The 15,711-nt window shown below is 48.3% G+C and overlaps 1 protein-coding gene across 2 annotated transcripts; it reads left to right on the top strand.

Moving 5' to 3' along the window:
- Positions 1-599: 599 nt before the first annotated feature.
- Myl7 (myosin, light chain 7, regulatory) lies at positions 600-3,044 on the top strand. Of its 2 annotated transcripts, none has more exons than XM_013032953.1 (7): positions 600-607; positions 1,141-1,198; positions 1,386-1,461; positions 1,739-1,843; positions 2,217-2,295; positions 2,484-2,532; positions 2,894-2,995. In XM_013032953.1, the coding sequence occupies exons 2-7, from the start codon at positions 1,163-1,165 to the stop codon at positions 2,993-2,995; spliced, it is 447 nt and encodes a 148-aa protein (XP_012888407.1). In that variant the 5' UTR covers positions 600-607; positions 1,141-1,162. The 2 variants fall into 2 exon arrangements, with proteins under 2 accessions (XP_012888407.1, XP_012888406.1); XM_013032952.1 differs by lacking the exon at positions 600-607 and adding an exon at positions 839-843 and having other exon boundaries at positions 1,085-1,198; positions 2,894-3,044.
- Positions 3,045-15,711: the final 12,667 nt, after the last annotated feature.

Raw genomic sequence — 15,711 nt, 5'->3', positions numbered from 1 at the left:
GGCCCTCACTTTCTTGGTGATGCAGGGAGCACTCCAGACTCCAAAAGCTTCATGCAAAACAGCACATAGGACCTTTTAGTACAGATATTAACCTGGCTGGGATGTTCAGGAGCAGGCAACAAACATCTGGCAAACACCAGGTTTCCAGTTCCCAGTTGGAGACAGAGAGAAGTTTCCCAAGGAGGTAGAGTCGATATAGGCCTTATGGGACAGTGAGAGACAAACACAGGTGGCAGGAATGTCTAATCAGGGCAAGCTGCAGCAGAGAAGGCATAGAGGTGGGCAGAGCAGACCATGGATCTTTCATCTGGCCCCAGAATTCTCCCAAAGCCAAGCAAAGGATTCTGTGAAGCTCACAGCCAGCTCAGAGCTGCCCCCATCCTTAGTCAGCAGGGCAAAATCTCTGAGAATCCCAGGGGTCTCAGACTATAGAGAACATCCTCAGAAACAGTCTTCTAAGCCTAGAGAATGAGAACTAGACTGGCAAGGGTGTGGCCTGGAGTTGTAGGAGGGACTGTAAGATGATGTAGAATAGAGACCCTTCATCAGCACTGAGAATAGAAACAGCTTTTGAGTAGCTCTGCTCTGGGAGGAGATCTGGTGCCCAGTCACACACCACACGATGAATGGATCCTGGGATGTTACACTTTGGGGACATGCAGGTCACCAGGAATGTGACTGGAATCTGTTTGGGGCTCTTGTTCTCCCCCACCCCAGGCAGGGGCTGCCAAGTTTGGCCCTGTCTTCTGTTTCTTTCCTTATTTGGACCTCCAGGTGATAAGACTGAGACATAAAGGGGGCCTGGCTGCAGGAAGATGCAGACAGGCTACCACAGAGAGGATGGTAAGTGCCCGATGAGAAATGAGGAGCCAGCAGCCCTTCCTTCCCATTGCCCCAAGGAGCCGGCCTTTGGGCTGGAAAGGGACAGAGGCAAAGATTTCTGTGTTGGGTCCAGGGAAAGGGTCTTTGGGGATAGAAGCTGAACCCTCACCCTGGCTCTCCTGGGAGTGCCTGAGGCTGTGCAAAGTGGGGAGGGAACTTTGAGGAGCTGGAGGAAAGATCCTTCCCATTTGTGATATTGCAGGCTAGCAGGAAGGCTGGGACTCGGAGCAAGGCCGCGGCCACCAAGCAGGCCCAAAGGGGCTCTTCAAATGTCTTTTCCATGTTTGAACAAGCCCAGATCCAGGAGTTCAAGGAAGTGAGTGCCCTTCCCACTCCCCCCAAGTCTCCTCTTCTTTGGAACCCATTCACTTCTGGGGGGAGAGGGGTTTCGATGGTCCCAGCCTCAACCTTGCTTCTCCGACCATCCACAACTCTCTTGACTTCCTGCGGCAGGGGTGGGGTGGGGGTGGGGATAGCTAACTCCTGAAAGCCCCTCCCCTAAGGCCTTCAGCTGTATCGACCAGAACCGGGATGGCATCATCTGCAAGTCAGACCTGAAGGAGACCTACTCCCAGCTTGGTATGTGTGCCCACCTCACACCTAGCCTGCTTCCCTGATGAGAGAGAATGAGAGCAAGAGAGCAGGAGGGGGGAGGGAGAGGGAAGAAGGGGGAAGGAGATTGTGTGGGAGAGAGAACAACTTCTTGCCCTTTCTTTCACTCCTCCCTCCCCCCCAGTCTAACTTTGCTTCCACCAAAACAGACCCTGCCTTTCCCCCTACTGGAAAGCAGGGGAGGGCAGCCTGAGCTCCTCTGGGATACCCAGACTCTATGTTCACTTGATACCCACCATCCCAGGGAAGGTGAGTGTCCCGGATGAGGAGCTAGATGCCATGCTGCAGGAAGGGAAGGGCCCCATCAACTTCACCGTCTTCCTCACACTCTTTGGGGAAAAGCTCAATGGTAAGCCGGGGGCAGGTCCATGCCAACAGTGAGCCTGAATCCCACCTGAGACTCACCCAAACCTAGTCTAAACCTGGCTGAGCATTATATGGCTCCTGCCTGGTCAAGGCCCACATACAGCATGTGGGGCACACCTCTTGGCTTCCTGGGCTCTAGTTACCCACCAATGGGGTGGTCTGAAAATGTTTAGCACCAAATCCTGGTCTCTCCGCCAGGCCTGCCCTCCTCGGGAAATGGCCATTCCCAGGCCAGTGTTCCCCAGGGGCTTGGTATTGGGGAATGTGCCCCTTCACCTTCTCTGGAGACACAGCCCAGCTTCCTTCTGGGTGGAGCCTGGAGTTGTGTGTGTTCCCCTGATGTCCTTGGTGTGCAGGCACAGACCCTGAAGAAGCCATCCTGAGTGCCTTCCGCATGTTCGACCCCAGCGGCCAAGGGGTGGTGAACAAGGATGAGTAAGTGTGCACTCCCTCACCACCCTGGACCGGCAGAGGGCAATCAGGCTGGTGAGGCCATTTGTGCTGGGGATTGCCTGGACCTTGAGCCTTTTTTGTACTTTGATGGGTATCTGGCCCTTCCCTATGCTATGGCCACCCTCTCTCCAGTCTGAGCCCCACCCCCGCCCCCCACTCTACTCTTGCAGGTTCAAGCAGCTTCTCCTAACCCAGGCAGACAAGTTCTCTCCAGCCGAGGTGAGGCTCCCTGGCGTGTTGACTCCTAGCTCCTCCCCAGATGGGCACTGAGGGGACTCCTGGGCCACTGCTGTGATCACCCAGGGCTCAGAACCCAGCCCTGGCGTCATCACAGGGTAACAGGGACCTTTCTGAAGGAGGCACCCTCTCTACTGAAACCTGGAGGGGTGGGGAGGAGTCAGAGGGGGGGTGGTCCACTCAGTACCCAGGGTGGGCTCTTTGACCTTTGACCCCTATTTGAGCTACCACCCAGTCTGTCAGGTATCAACAAGAGGCCATCTGTGGCTTGGAGTTGAAAAGCCCACAGCACAGCCCCAGGGGCCTCTTATGCCGAGTCTCTGCTGAGTGCTGCTTCCCACAGGTGGAGCAGATGTTTGCCCTGACCCCTATGGACCCAGCTGGCAACATTGACTACAAATCCCTGTGCTACATCATCACTCATGGGGATGAGAAAGAAGAGTAGTGGGCAGGAAGGGGAAACCTCAATAAATTCTGCTGCCAAATTAGAACTGTGGTACCGGCTTGTCTGTGACAAATGGGGTGGGGACCTGCGATATGGAGTCCAGTGTGGCCCATGCTGTGATAAAGACCACCTTGCACTTCATCTCACCTCAGTTCATTCCATATCACCAACTAAAGTAGGAGGCAGGATCACAGCCACTCAGCTGGGTACTCAGCAAACTCTTTGCCCAGCAGCCTAACCAGTGGCAGAGTCTTGGGGACCTCCCCTCCCCAGCCAACAGTCCCTCTCCCAGCCCACTGCCCACTGCCCTATTGGTATGCAGGCTCAAGTGGGCTTTGTGTGACAGGCACAGAAGAACCTGTGATAGAGTGCTTGCCTAGCATACACAAGACCCTGGGGTCAATCTCTGGGAAGAAAGGAAGAAAAGAAAGAAAGAAATGGTAGGCTGGGCATCCATGGCTCACATCTGTAATCCTAGTTACTCAAGAGGCTGAGATCTAAGGATCACGGTTCAAAGCCAGCCCAGGCAGGAAAGTCCTCATGAGATTCTGATCTCCCCAATCAACTCCTCAAAAACCAGAACTGGAAGTGGAGCTGTGGTTCACAGCGGTAGAGTGCTAGCCTTGAGCAAAAAAGAACTCAGGGACAGTGTCCATGCCATAAGTGCAAGCCTCATGATGGACAAAAGAAAAGAAAGAGGAAAGAAAGAGAAAAGAAAAGAAAGAAAGAAAGGAAGGGATTTTGTTGGTGGTGGTGATGGTGTTCACTTTTGACTTGGATTTTTTTTCTCTTGAGAGGTAAAAAGGGGGACAGAAGGGGAAGGAGGGTAAATAAATGCTATTCAGTAGATGCTATGTGGAAAATGACCTATATAACTTGTGGTCAAGGATGGGAGGAGGAAACTGAGGGAAAGCAAAGAAGGGGTGACACTGCCCCCAAAAAGAAATAAAATGGTTACCCCTCTGTACATTTTAGTAATAAGATGGGAAGGTGGCTCAGTGGTACAGTGCTTGCCTTGCATGCATGAGGCCCTGGGTTTGATTCCTCAGCATCACATAAAAAGAAAAAGCCAGAAGTGGCGCTGTGGCTCAAGTGGTAGAGCACTGGCCTTGAGCTGAAGAGCTGATGGACAGCACCCAGACCCAGAGTTCAGGTCCCACGACCGACAAAATAATTATATGAAAAGAATGTAAAAGAGAAAGAAAGGAAGGATGAGTAAGGGAGGGAGGGAGGAGAAAAAGGGAGTGGGGAGGGAAGAAGACAGAAAGGAATAGAATGGGGCTGGGAAGGTGGCTCAGTGGTAGAGTGCTTGCCTTGCATGCATGAGGCCCTGGGTTCGATTCCTCAGCACCACATAAGCAAAAAGAAAAAAGCCGGAAGTGGCGCTGTGGCTCAAGTGGTAGAGCGCTAGCCTTGGGCTGAAGAGCTGAGGGACAGCGCCCAGGCCCAGAGTTCAGGCCCCATGACTGGACCCCCCCCAAAAAAAAGAAAGGAATAGAAGAGAAGGAAAGAAATAAAGAGGGAGAGGAGGGTAGAGAGAGAGATTGAGAGAAAGATCCTCGAGAATGCATGGGAGGATGATGACATGATGAGAAATGGACACCAGATACCAGACCAGCACCTGCAGAAAATGCTAGAGGAAAGAATAGAAAGTGATCTCTTGCCTCAAGAACTGCTCATGCAAGGTATGGTGGAAAGGTCTTACACTGGAGAGTGAGGGGGAGGGACTCTTGTGAGTGTCCCCATCTCCTACTTCATTTGTGGGAACCAAGGACTCCTGAAGCAACCCCCCAGGGAGTAACCAAGAGAGCATCAATGACAGCACAGAGCTGGGCAGTGATCTCTGGGCTTTGCCCTCTCTCCCAGCCCTGCTACCATGTCTGTGGTGGGAGGTGGGGGTGAGTTGGCCACTGTCCCTTCACCTCAAAGAAAAAGTGTTTTTACCTAGAGAGAATTCAGTGTTGAGGGTCTGATTATGCCAGGTCTGGAGCTTGAACTCAAGGCCCACACACCCACTTTTCACTCAAGGTTGATGTTCCACTCCACTTTGCTATATAATTGGAGAAGAGTCTCTCAGATTTGTCTGTCTGGACTGGCCTCAAACTGAGATCCTCAGATCTGTCTCTTGATTAGCTAGGATCACAAGCGTGAGCAACTTGCACTCAGCTGAAATCATTATTTTCTAGATCTTTAATTACTATATGTATATCAAATGAGTTTTATTTCAAGGATGAGAACTTTGAGAATTTCAGATAGTTCATCCTCAGAAATACATGCTACTCAAGATTTTAACAGAATAGCAAAATCTGTAGATCTGCTAGTAAGTGGGAATTTCTATACTTGAACAAATGGTGAATCTCAAATACCACAAAGCAAAAAGTAAAAGTGTTCTATGATGTGTTGCTTTAAAAAAAATCAATGTAATACCAAGGCATAGTTTTGTTCTAACAGACATTTAAGTTACTTATCAACATAAGGAATGCACTGTGGGACAAAAATCAAACAATCCTCTCATATTACATAGATTTTGTTCCTTTTTTATTGGCTTTATTTTCAGAATTGTAGCTTTAGTTCTCTATTATTGCTATTCTTGCATATACTATTTACTTAATAAATGAGTTATGACTACTGAAAAAAGAATTAGCAAATAAAATCTTTGCCAAACATCCACCATATTTTGTATGTGAGTCATGATTTTTCCCTTTCAAAAACAAATCTGCTTTCTTACTGCTGTGTATGGGTGTGTGGTATGTGAATGGCATTTGGTATACAGTGTGAAGAGGCAGTGTTCTGTGATGCTGTGTGTGTATAGTGTGTGTGAGAGAGAGTATGTACATGATAAGAAACAGAAGGACTAAGAGAAACACAAAAGGGGACAGAGGACACAACTTCAGCTTAAGCTGTACCACCCAGGGCTACTGAACATTTGAAATGTGCCCAGTGTGACTTGCACTGTGTGTGCTACAAGTATAAAATGTACACCAGATTTTGAAGACTGAACATGAAAGAGACTCTAAAATTTCTCAATACTTTATTTTGATTACATGTTGAAATGACTATTTCTTTTCTTTTTGTAAATATAATTTTATGGTTATTATTAAGGCGTTGTACAGTGGAGTTAAAATTCCATCAGTCAGATAACGCATACAATTCTTCCTGGACAATGTCATCCCTTCCTTTGCTTTCTTCTAGTTTCCCCTGAAATTACAGTATTTTTGATACATTTGGTTAAATTTAAATAGTTTTTAAATTAAACGAAGCTATTTATTTTATCTCTTTGATGTGTTGCCAGAAAAAAGATTCTCGGATGGGGCAATGCTGTGCTTGAATTCAGGACCTTGTGCTTGTCAGTCAAGAGCTCTACTGCTGAGCCACACTTCCAACCTTTTTTTTGCACTTGTTATTTTGGGATAGAGTCTCATTCTTTTGCTATGGCAAAGCCTTGAGCTACAAGGCTATGCCACTGCTACCAGATTCTTCAAATGCAATTGAGTTTCAAAAACTTCTCCACACTGGGTGCCAGTGGCTCACACCTGTAATCCCAGCTACTCAGGAGGCTGAGATCTAAGGATCATGATTCAAAGCCAGCTGGGGCAGGAAAGTCCATGAGACTATCTCCAATTAACTACCAGAAAACTGGAAATGGTGCTGTGGCTCAAATGGTGGAGCACTCACCTTGAGCTGAAGAGTGCAGGAACAGCACCTAGGCCCAGAGTTCAAGCCCCACGATGAAAGAAAAAAGAAGGAAAGAGAGAGAGAGAGAGACAGAGAGAGAGGAAGGAAGGAAGGAAGGAAGAAAGGAAGAAAGGAAGGAAGGAAGGAAGGGAGGGAGGGAGGAAGGGAGGGAGGGAGGGAGGGAGGGAGGGAGAGAAAGAAACAACAACAAAAAACCAAAAACCACTTCTTTGCTAGGGCTGGCCTGGAATCTCAGTCATCCCAATATCAGCCTCCTACTTAGCTGGAATGACAAGTGCAGGCCATCAAATCCAGCTAACTACTGGGGGGGAAATAGCTTTCAAATTATATTTTTATTATCTTTACGTAGGTGTAGAGAGAGTTTACAATTAAACAAAACAGTTATAAGCACAATGCCATCACCCTTTCATCATTCTCCCTCACTTATCCTAGTTTCATTGGAAATGCATTGGAAAATTTGAATTATCTCTGTGGCTCACATTTCTGTCATGTAGCAGTAAGACTTCCTAATGTGGGCTGGGAAGGTGGCTCAGTGGTAGAGCGCTTGCCTTGCATGCATGAGGCCCTGGGTTCAATTCCTCAGCACCACATAAGAAGAAAAAGCTGGAAGTGGTGCTGTGACTCAAGTGGTAGAGCGCTAGTCTTGAGCTGAAGAGCTGAGGGACAGCGACCAAACCCAGAGTTCAAGCCCCACAATTCAAAAAAAAAAAAAAAGACTTCCTAATGTGTTTGTTTAGCTTGTAATTGTCTCAGGGATTTTCCTGCCCAGGCTGGCTTTGAACTGTGATCCTCAGAGCTCAGCCTCCTGAGTAGCTAGGATTACAGGCGTGAGCCACTGATGCCCAGCCCTAGGAATTCTTTTTAGGACCCAATTTTTTTGCACTGGGTGCCGGTGGTTCACACTTGTAATCCTAGCTATTCAGGAGGCTGAGATCTAAGGATCACAGTTGGAAGCCAGCCTGTGCTGAAAAGTCTGTGAGACTCATCTCCAATTAACCACCAGAAAATCGGAACTGGCACTGTGGTTCAAGTGGTAGAGCACTAGCCTTGAGCCAAAGAATCTCAGGGACAGCACCCAGGCTTTGCGTTCAAGCCCCAGGACTGGCACCAAAAAAAAGGAACAGAAAAAGCTCAAACCCTCTGTGTGTGGAGTGATCTCATGGTACCTAACTCAGTTGGTTAAAGGGAGAGTGTGTGAAGTGGCTACAGCTGGGAAGAGCCCTAGGCTGTTCCTGGGGTTGACTTGCTATGGCGGACTCCAGGGTAATGCCTTCATCAGGCTTACTGGTCTCTGTTGTGAGCCCTGCCTGGCCCAGGCCTGGGTCTCACCTGCATTGCCAAGTAGCGGCTCCCCATTGGAAACAGATCCAAGAAAGGCAATAGGACCCGTGCCATACCCAAGTTCCTTGTGGCTTGTGGACAGGCTTCTTGCATATTCCTGCCATCTGCCACCCTGTGCCCATTATGCCCAAGGGCCCTTGAAGGAAGCTTCAGCAGGAGGTGACATGACAGCCCACTTCCTCCTTTCTCTTGTCTTCTAGAAGCCTCAGAAGCCTTGCTGCTCTGAGGACAAGTCCCCCCGCCCCCACCTTGCCGCAACACAAGGTGCTCAGTCCAGATGCTGGCCCCACAGCTCTTGATCTTGGGGTCTTCCCCACATCTCCCCCTGGAACTCTGCATGGGAAGGCCTGAAGCCGCTGGTCCTCATTGGGAAGAGCTTCCCCATCTCTAGTCAGCTTCTGCTCTTCCTCTGCTGGGAGAGCAGAAGCATGGCTCGCTCCTCCTCTTCCTCTCCTTTATCCCCTACACATTACCCCAACAGGCCTGTGGGAACTTCTTTTCCCAACAGCCTGCCTGGGGCTCTCACTGCCCCAGTCCTGCAAGGCAGGACCAGCTGTGCTGCATAAGTGCCTTGGCCCTATCTTTGAGGGGTCTCAGGCAGAGACAGCCAGAAGGATGAAACCCAGAACGGGTTACATGTTGATCCCATAGAAGGGGGAATAGGTTGGAAGAAGGGATGAGGATAGAGGTTGGTCAGAGGGGTACTAAGTCACAGTTAACAGAAAAAAAGAATTCCAGTGTATCAGGGCACAGCAAGGTAACCTATAGAGAATGAGGATGACCTTCCTATCTCAAAAAAAAAAAAAAAAAGCCAGAAGAAACCCAGGTTCCTGTGCCTCGTGCCTGCAGCCATAGCAACTCAGGGACTGAGATCTAAGGATTGAAGTTTGAAGCCAGCCTGAACAGGAAAGTCTGTGAGACTCTTATTTCCAATTAACTACCCAAAAAAGCCAGAAGTGAACTGTGGCTCCAGCGTTATAGCACTAGCCTTGAGCAAAGTTCCAAGACAGTGCCTAGTCTCTGAGTTTAAGCCCCAGGACCAGCACACACAAACACACACACACACACACACACACACACACACACCCCATAAGAAAGGATTCTAAATGCTTTCACATAAAAGAAATAGTGAATTTTTTTATTGTGAAAATACTGTACAGAGGGGTTACAATTACATGGGCAAGATAATGAGTACATTTCTTATCAAGCATTGTAGCCTCCTCCTTTGTTTCCCCTTCTCATCCCTTCCCATCCTTGATTTGGCCATTATACAATGTATATATGAATAGAAACCTCATACATGGCATGTAATTATGATGTGTTACCTAATAGTAACAAATAAGAAAGAAAAACTTTAAAAGTTCATTCTGCCAGGTTCATTCTAAGGCTTACTCTTGTATTCCTAGCTACTCAGGTGGCTAAGATTTGAGGACCAAATTTAAAGCCAACTGGAGCAAATAAGTTTTACAGGACATTTATCTACAACTAACAGCAAAAATCCGGAAGTAGAAGTATGGCTCAAGTGGAAGGGCACCGCTTTGAGGGAAAAAGCCAAGGGAAAGCATGAGGCTCTAAGTAGTTCAAGCCCCAGTGCATGTGCACACACATACATACACAAAGGAAATAGACTTTCCTTTCTCAGAGCCTTTTCTTTAGAAAACTTATCTTTGTAGGGTTTTTCCTGATCTCTATTTATGCAAATCTTTTTGAAAACTACTTAAGCCTCTGTCCTGTTTTACAACCCAGGAATGATTCCCTAAGGACCTAGAAGCCCTATTTGGGATGTCAGCATGGAAGACAGCATCCTTATCTTCTAGCTTTCCTAGAACAGTGGGAGCCCAATTCAGCAAGCATCTGGCTGTACTTGCAAATGCTCCCCAAACCTTGAAGATAAGGGCTTATTTTTTTTCCATTGAATAGAGGCAATTAGGAAACCCAGATGGGCTAGTTACCAGCAGGACTCATGGTGCACTGTTGTGACCAGTGGTCTTTGAGTTCCAATTCCTGTGTCACTTGAGAACATGGATGGAAGGGGGTTGCACCTGGCTGTGTAGAGGGGCAAGATGTCTGTCTGTGAGGTCTTTTACAGGGTTGCTAGCATTAACAATTATAATCTATTGAGTACTTATTCAAAAATTAAACTGTTTTCTTCCCCATCTCTTTTTGTGGGAAGATTCTCTGGGTTGGCAAGAGAATCTGTTTGCTCATTATCTTGCCAACGTGGCCTGATGCTTCATTCCTGCAGAGTCTCTGCAAGATGGAGGAAGTCATAGCTAGTGCTAGCTGGCTGGCTGGAGCACACAACACAAACTGTTCCCTAAAGATTGGGGTGAGTGGATGTTGGGCCCTTTTGGCATTATATCCTCTGACCTTTTCATGATCTTATCCTTTTAGCTCTGTCTGAGCCTTGGGCCCCAGTCCTACTTCATTCACACCTACCTCCTTCCGCACATTCTTTCTTTAGCTGAGTTAAAACCACTGATAAGGCTAAAGATAGGCTCTTCAACGTCTGCCCTGACAGCCCTCTAACAGGCTTGGGCTTTCACTATCATAGCCTGGCTACCTGCAGTCTCACAGTGTACCCCACCCCACCCCAGGGCATTAGACCCTCCCCGCAGGCTGCGGCCCCATTGGACACTCACTCCTCTGGCTCTGATTTCACTGCACTGAAGTACAGAGTCCAGGGATGTTGGTCCATATCATGCCTGTTTCTTGGCAGCAAATCTTGTGGAGTCTTCTGGCTGAAATCTAGGGTTGTGAAGAGGGAATGGGGTGGAGTTTACAACAGGCCTGTTCTTCCCTCATCCCACTCCACACTGTGTACTCATTCATCATTCAACCTTGTGCTTGATCTCATTTGTCTGGGAGGTTGCTTTGTAAGGCACCAGTGACTCATGCCTGTGATCCCAGCTACTCAGGAAGCTAAGATCTGAGGATTGTGGCTTGAAGGAAACCCTGGCAGAAAAGTCGATGAGACACTTATCTCCAATTAACTACCAGAAAACCAGAAGTGGAAATATGGCTCAGCCACTGGTGCTCATGCCTATAATCCTAGCTACTCAGGAGGCTGAGATCTGAGGATCACAGTTCAAAGCCAGCCCTGGCAGGAAAATCCCTCAGACTGTTATCTCAATAAACCACCAGAACACCAGAAGTGGCGCTAAGGCTCAAGTGGTAGAGTGCTAACCTTGAGCTGAAGAGTTCAGGGACAGCACTAAGGCCCAGAGTTCAAGCCCCATGACTGACAAAAGAGAGACAGAGAGAGAGACAGAGAGACAGAGAGACAGAGAGAGAGAGAGGACCAACCTTGAGTAAACAAAAAACAAAAAACTAAGGAACAGCATTGAGGCCCTGAGTTCAAGCTCTAGTACTAGCAAAAAAAAAAAAAAAAGGCTGGATGGACAGTGCTTCATGGCTCTGAGTGCTTACCAATACTAATAATCTGCAAACATGCACTCTGTGTACCCCCTCCCCCTGCTGCCCTCTCTCCCTCCACAATAACTGAGTTCAAGACTGGGTCGCTAGCCCCAGAGTAAAGAACCCATCTCAGCCTGTCCTGTTAACCAGTGTGGTGCCTGGTATCAATTTTCCACCTAAGAAGCAGCGGTGTCTGTCTTCTTTCATCCCACTGGCACAGGACTCACACCTACATATACACAGCTGCCTTGGCTTGTGAAGGCACAGGCAAGGCCACAGGATGGGGACAGTGAGTGGGATGACATGTAGGTGACACAGGGCATCCTATATCACCATGACTTCGAATTTGCAGGAAGTAAACAAGCTCCATCTGATAGAAGTTGCTGCTGTTTGCAGTCTTTCTATGTAGAACAGAATCTAATCCTGATTCCTCTGTTGTCACTGGGGAAACTGAGGCACCACATGGTTAAGCAATCTGTGCAATATCAAATACAGTCTACAGGTAGCAGAGCCAGAATTGAATTGTCTCTAGTCATTGTGGGGAGGGAATCCAGTGCAGAGCACAGGGCAGCCAGGCTTCCTCTCCAGGCAAAGAAGCCAGCCATGCACAGCTCGTGGCAAGCCAATTTCTGTGCCACACATACATCGAGGAGCTTGAAATGAACATATCTGAAATTTTAAGATCTCTTGACATGTGCACTGGTAGCTTACACCTGTAATCCCAGCTACTCAGCAGCTGAGATCTGAGGATTGCATTTCAATGCCAGCCCAAGCAGAAAAGTCCAATTCTTCTCTCCAATAACCAGCAAAATGCCAGAAGTGGAGGTGTGGCTCAAGTGATAGGGCACCAGCCTTGAGTTTAAAAAAGCCAAGTGAGAATACAAATTGTACTCCAAATAAACAACAACCTCTTGACAACACTGACCCAACCCTCTCCACCTCCTCTGCTGAGTTCAGCCCCATACAAGCTGATTTTAGTTCCAAATCACTGGACACAGCCACACAATGGAAGCAGGCAGCACTTGATTCAACAAGCAGGGGGACAAGGTAGCCATTCCTACAGGGGAGGGAACTCTCCTCCCCCACAGGCGAAGAGCCCCTGTGCCCACCACGTACCACAAGTGAGCTCAGCATCTCACCTACTGTGTTGCTGCTGCTTTGTTTTGGTTTTGTTTTTGCTGGTAACAGGACTTGAACTCAGGGCCTGGGTGCTAGCCCTTAGCTTTTTTCCACCCATCACTGGCACTCTACCACTTGAGTCATAACTCTACTTCCAGCTTTTTTGCTGGTTAGTTGGAGCCAAGAGTCTCAAGGACTTCCTGCTGTGGGTGGCTTTGAACTGTGATCCGAAGATCTCAGCCTCCTGAGTGACTAGGATTACACCCGTGCCTGGGTAGCAGCTACTCAGGAGCCAGTCCTGGCAGTAAAGTTTGTGTGACTTTTATCTCCAATTAACTACAAAAACAAAACAAAATAACAAAAAACACCACAGAAGTAGAAATGTGGCTGAAGTGGTAGAGTGCCAGCTGTGAGCAATAACAAGCTCAAGGAGGGTGGGGGGAGGCTGGGAAGGTGGCTCAGTGGTAGAGTGCTTGCCTTGCATGCATGAGGCCCTGGATTCGATTCCTCAGCATCACATAAGCAGAAAAAGCTGGAAGTGGGAGTGGTAGAGCGCTAGCACACAGGCCCAGAGTTCAAGCTCCACCACCACCTAAAAAAAAAAAAAGCTCAAGGGACAGCACCCAGGGCCTGAGTTCAAGCCCCAGGACTGACACAGAGAAAAAAAGACTAAAACTTGAGATTCCTTAATTGACCATTGGTTATAAGAAATAGTCATCACCCCTAACACACACACACAACACACACACACACACACCACATGTGCACACACATGTACAAGACACACACAGTGGTAACTGCTCTAAGTGCTCCCTAGTGGTGCAGGCATTCAGGGCATTCTAGCTGGTTTCCTGAAGCCAGACAGGAGTGGAAGGCATGGGACACTCTGGAAGGCCAGAGAGTTCAGCACAGGTCTAAGTGAGCACAGCGAGGTGCTGCAACAGCGTGGCTGGCCCTTGGAAGAGCCTCTCTACCCAACTCCAGGTAGACAGCTGAGGGCCAGTGTCTGCTGCCATGGCTGCAGGACGAAAGCCCCCCACAAGGCTTTGTGACCCCTTGCTGCTCTTTAAGAAAATGTGTGTGTATATGTGTGTGTGCATGTGTGTGTGCATGTGTGTGCACATGTTGGTACCAGGACTTGAACTCAGTGTCTCATGCTCATTTAGCTGTTTAACTTGTGGCTGGTGCTGTACCACCTGAGCCACACCGCCAGTCTACCTTTTTTATGGATAATTGGTGAGAAGAGTCTCACAAGGATTGAAGGCATGGCTTAGGTGGTAGAGGACTAGCCAGTGAGCCAAAGCCTCAGATACCAAGTTCAAGTCTCAGTCTTGGACAGAAAGAGAGCGAGAGAAAAAGGAGACTCACAGATTTTTGTTGTTGTTGTTGTCAGTCATGGGCCTTGAACACAGGGCTTGGGCACTGTTCCTGAGCTTTTTTTTTTTTTTTTTTGCTAAGGCTAGCATTCTACCACTTTGAGCCAGAGTTCCATTTTGGGTTTTTAGGTGGTTAAATGAAGCCAAGAGTCTCATAGTCTTTCCTGCCCAGGCTGGCTTCAAACTGTGATCCTCAGATTTCAGCTAGGATTATAGGTGTGAGCCACCAACACCCAAGAGTTTCACAGGTTGTTTTTCCTAGGCTGGCTTCCAACAATGATCCTCCAGCTCTCAGCCTCTTGAATAGTTAGGATTAACAGGTAGGAGCCACCAGTGTCCAGCTAAGAAAAACTTTGTAATAAGACTTCTTAAAGCATGGTAAGGCAGACTTCATTCAGAACTGTCAAATAGTAAAGGGAGCACAGCAGTGGAATCTGCAGGAGGGAGGGATGGGACGCACCTGAAGAGTCTTACTGGGATTTATAGCTGGGATAGGGTAGTCAGGATGAAAAATGACTGGGAAGAAGTGGTGGTAGGGGGATTGTGGCTAAACTGACCTCCCAAAATTCCTGCTGAGGAGAGGTCAGGGAGGAGCCAGGCTGAGGAACATGATTAGATATTGGGAAGGGCCGGGGTGAGGGGGAGGGGGAGGGCCTTGGACCAAGCTGACTTATCAGGTTCTTTGGATGGGTGCACACAGAGCTAGGAGAGAGGTTAGCAACCTGCAGAGATCCCTTGTCAGGGGCAGGCCCCTCCAATGGGCTTCAGGCCTCAGCCCAGGGTCACCTCCTCCAGGAAGCTAAAGTCCAGCTGGTGTTCCCCAGGGGCTCCCCCGGCTCCCCAGGAATTCCTACAAACATGTAAGGGACATAGAACAAGCACTTAAAAACTATCTCAAGAATGAGCAAAGTGACAGACCCCTGTGGATTTTTCTAGACACTGGGGGTGCATCCACTTTGCCATCTGTGGCAGGGTATACCCAGAGATTCCTCTCTGGATAGCAAAATGTACCCCCTTCCAAACGCTGTTGACATGAGATCTGTCCTGACATCCAGAAGTGGTACAGAGAGGAGGTCTTGCAGTGGTAGGAGCCTCTCTGCTGCCTGCTGTCTGTGCTGCATGTGTGTGTGCACATGTGTGCAACAGAGAGATTTCCCATCCTGGCCTCTCTTCTACCCCCTCTATACTCTGTGCCCACACTCCCTCCTTGCCCCTTTCCTCTGGGACATTGTCTCTACCACTCCTGGCATTTGAAGCAGCCTCTGACCTTGCAACTTTATTCCTGTGTCTTCTGTCCACAGATCATTCCCTGGAATTTACTGCTGATGTGCAAAGCCTCACAGCTCCAAAATAGAACCTTATCTCTCCTCCTCATGCCCTTGGCTGTCAGTAGCTCCTCCACCCCCTTTTCTCCAGAGATCCCCAGAATTCCCAACTTCTTCTGCATGTACATCCCTCCCACATTCTGGAGACATGAGGTGAGCGCCACATGGCCAAGAGAAAGATTCTGAGTTCTACGGACTTTTAAATAAAAAACATCCATGGAAGAGCCTGCTGTCACTTATGAGCTTATGGCAGGAGGTCAGGAATCTGTCTCTGTTGCCTCCAGAAGAAAGAGATGCCCAGACAGACATCTCTTGCTCATGCTTATAATCCTATCTACTTGGGAGACAGACATATGAGAATCACAGTTCAAAGCCAGCCTGGACAGATAAGTCCATGAGACTCTTATCTCCAATTAACCACCAAAAAGCTGGAAGTGGAGTT

The sequence above is a fragment of the Dipodomys ordii genome, unplaced genomic scaffold (assembly GCF_000151885.1).
Source record: "Dipodomys ordii isolate 6190 unplaced genomic scaffold, Dord_2.0 Scaffold160, whole genome shotgun sequence".
NCBI classification, from domain to species: domain Eukaryota; kingdom Metazoa; phylum Chordata; class Mammalia; order Rodentia; family Heteromyidae; genus Dipodomys; species Dipodomys ordii.
The sequence above is the reverse complement of the archived record's forward strand: the minus strand, read 5'-3'. Positions and strand labels throughout refer to the sequence as shown.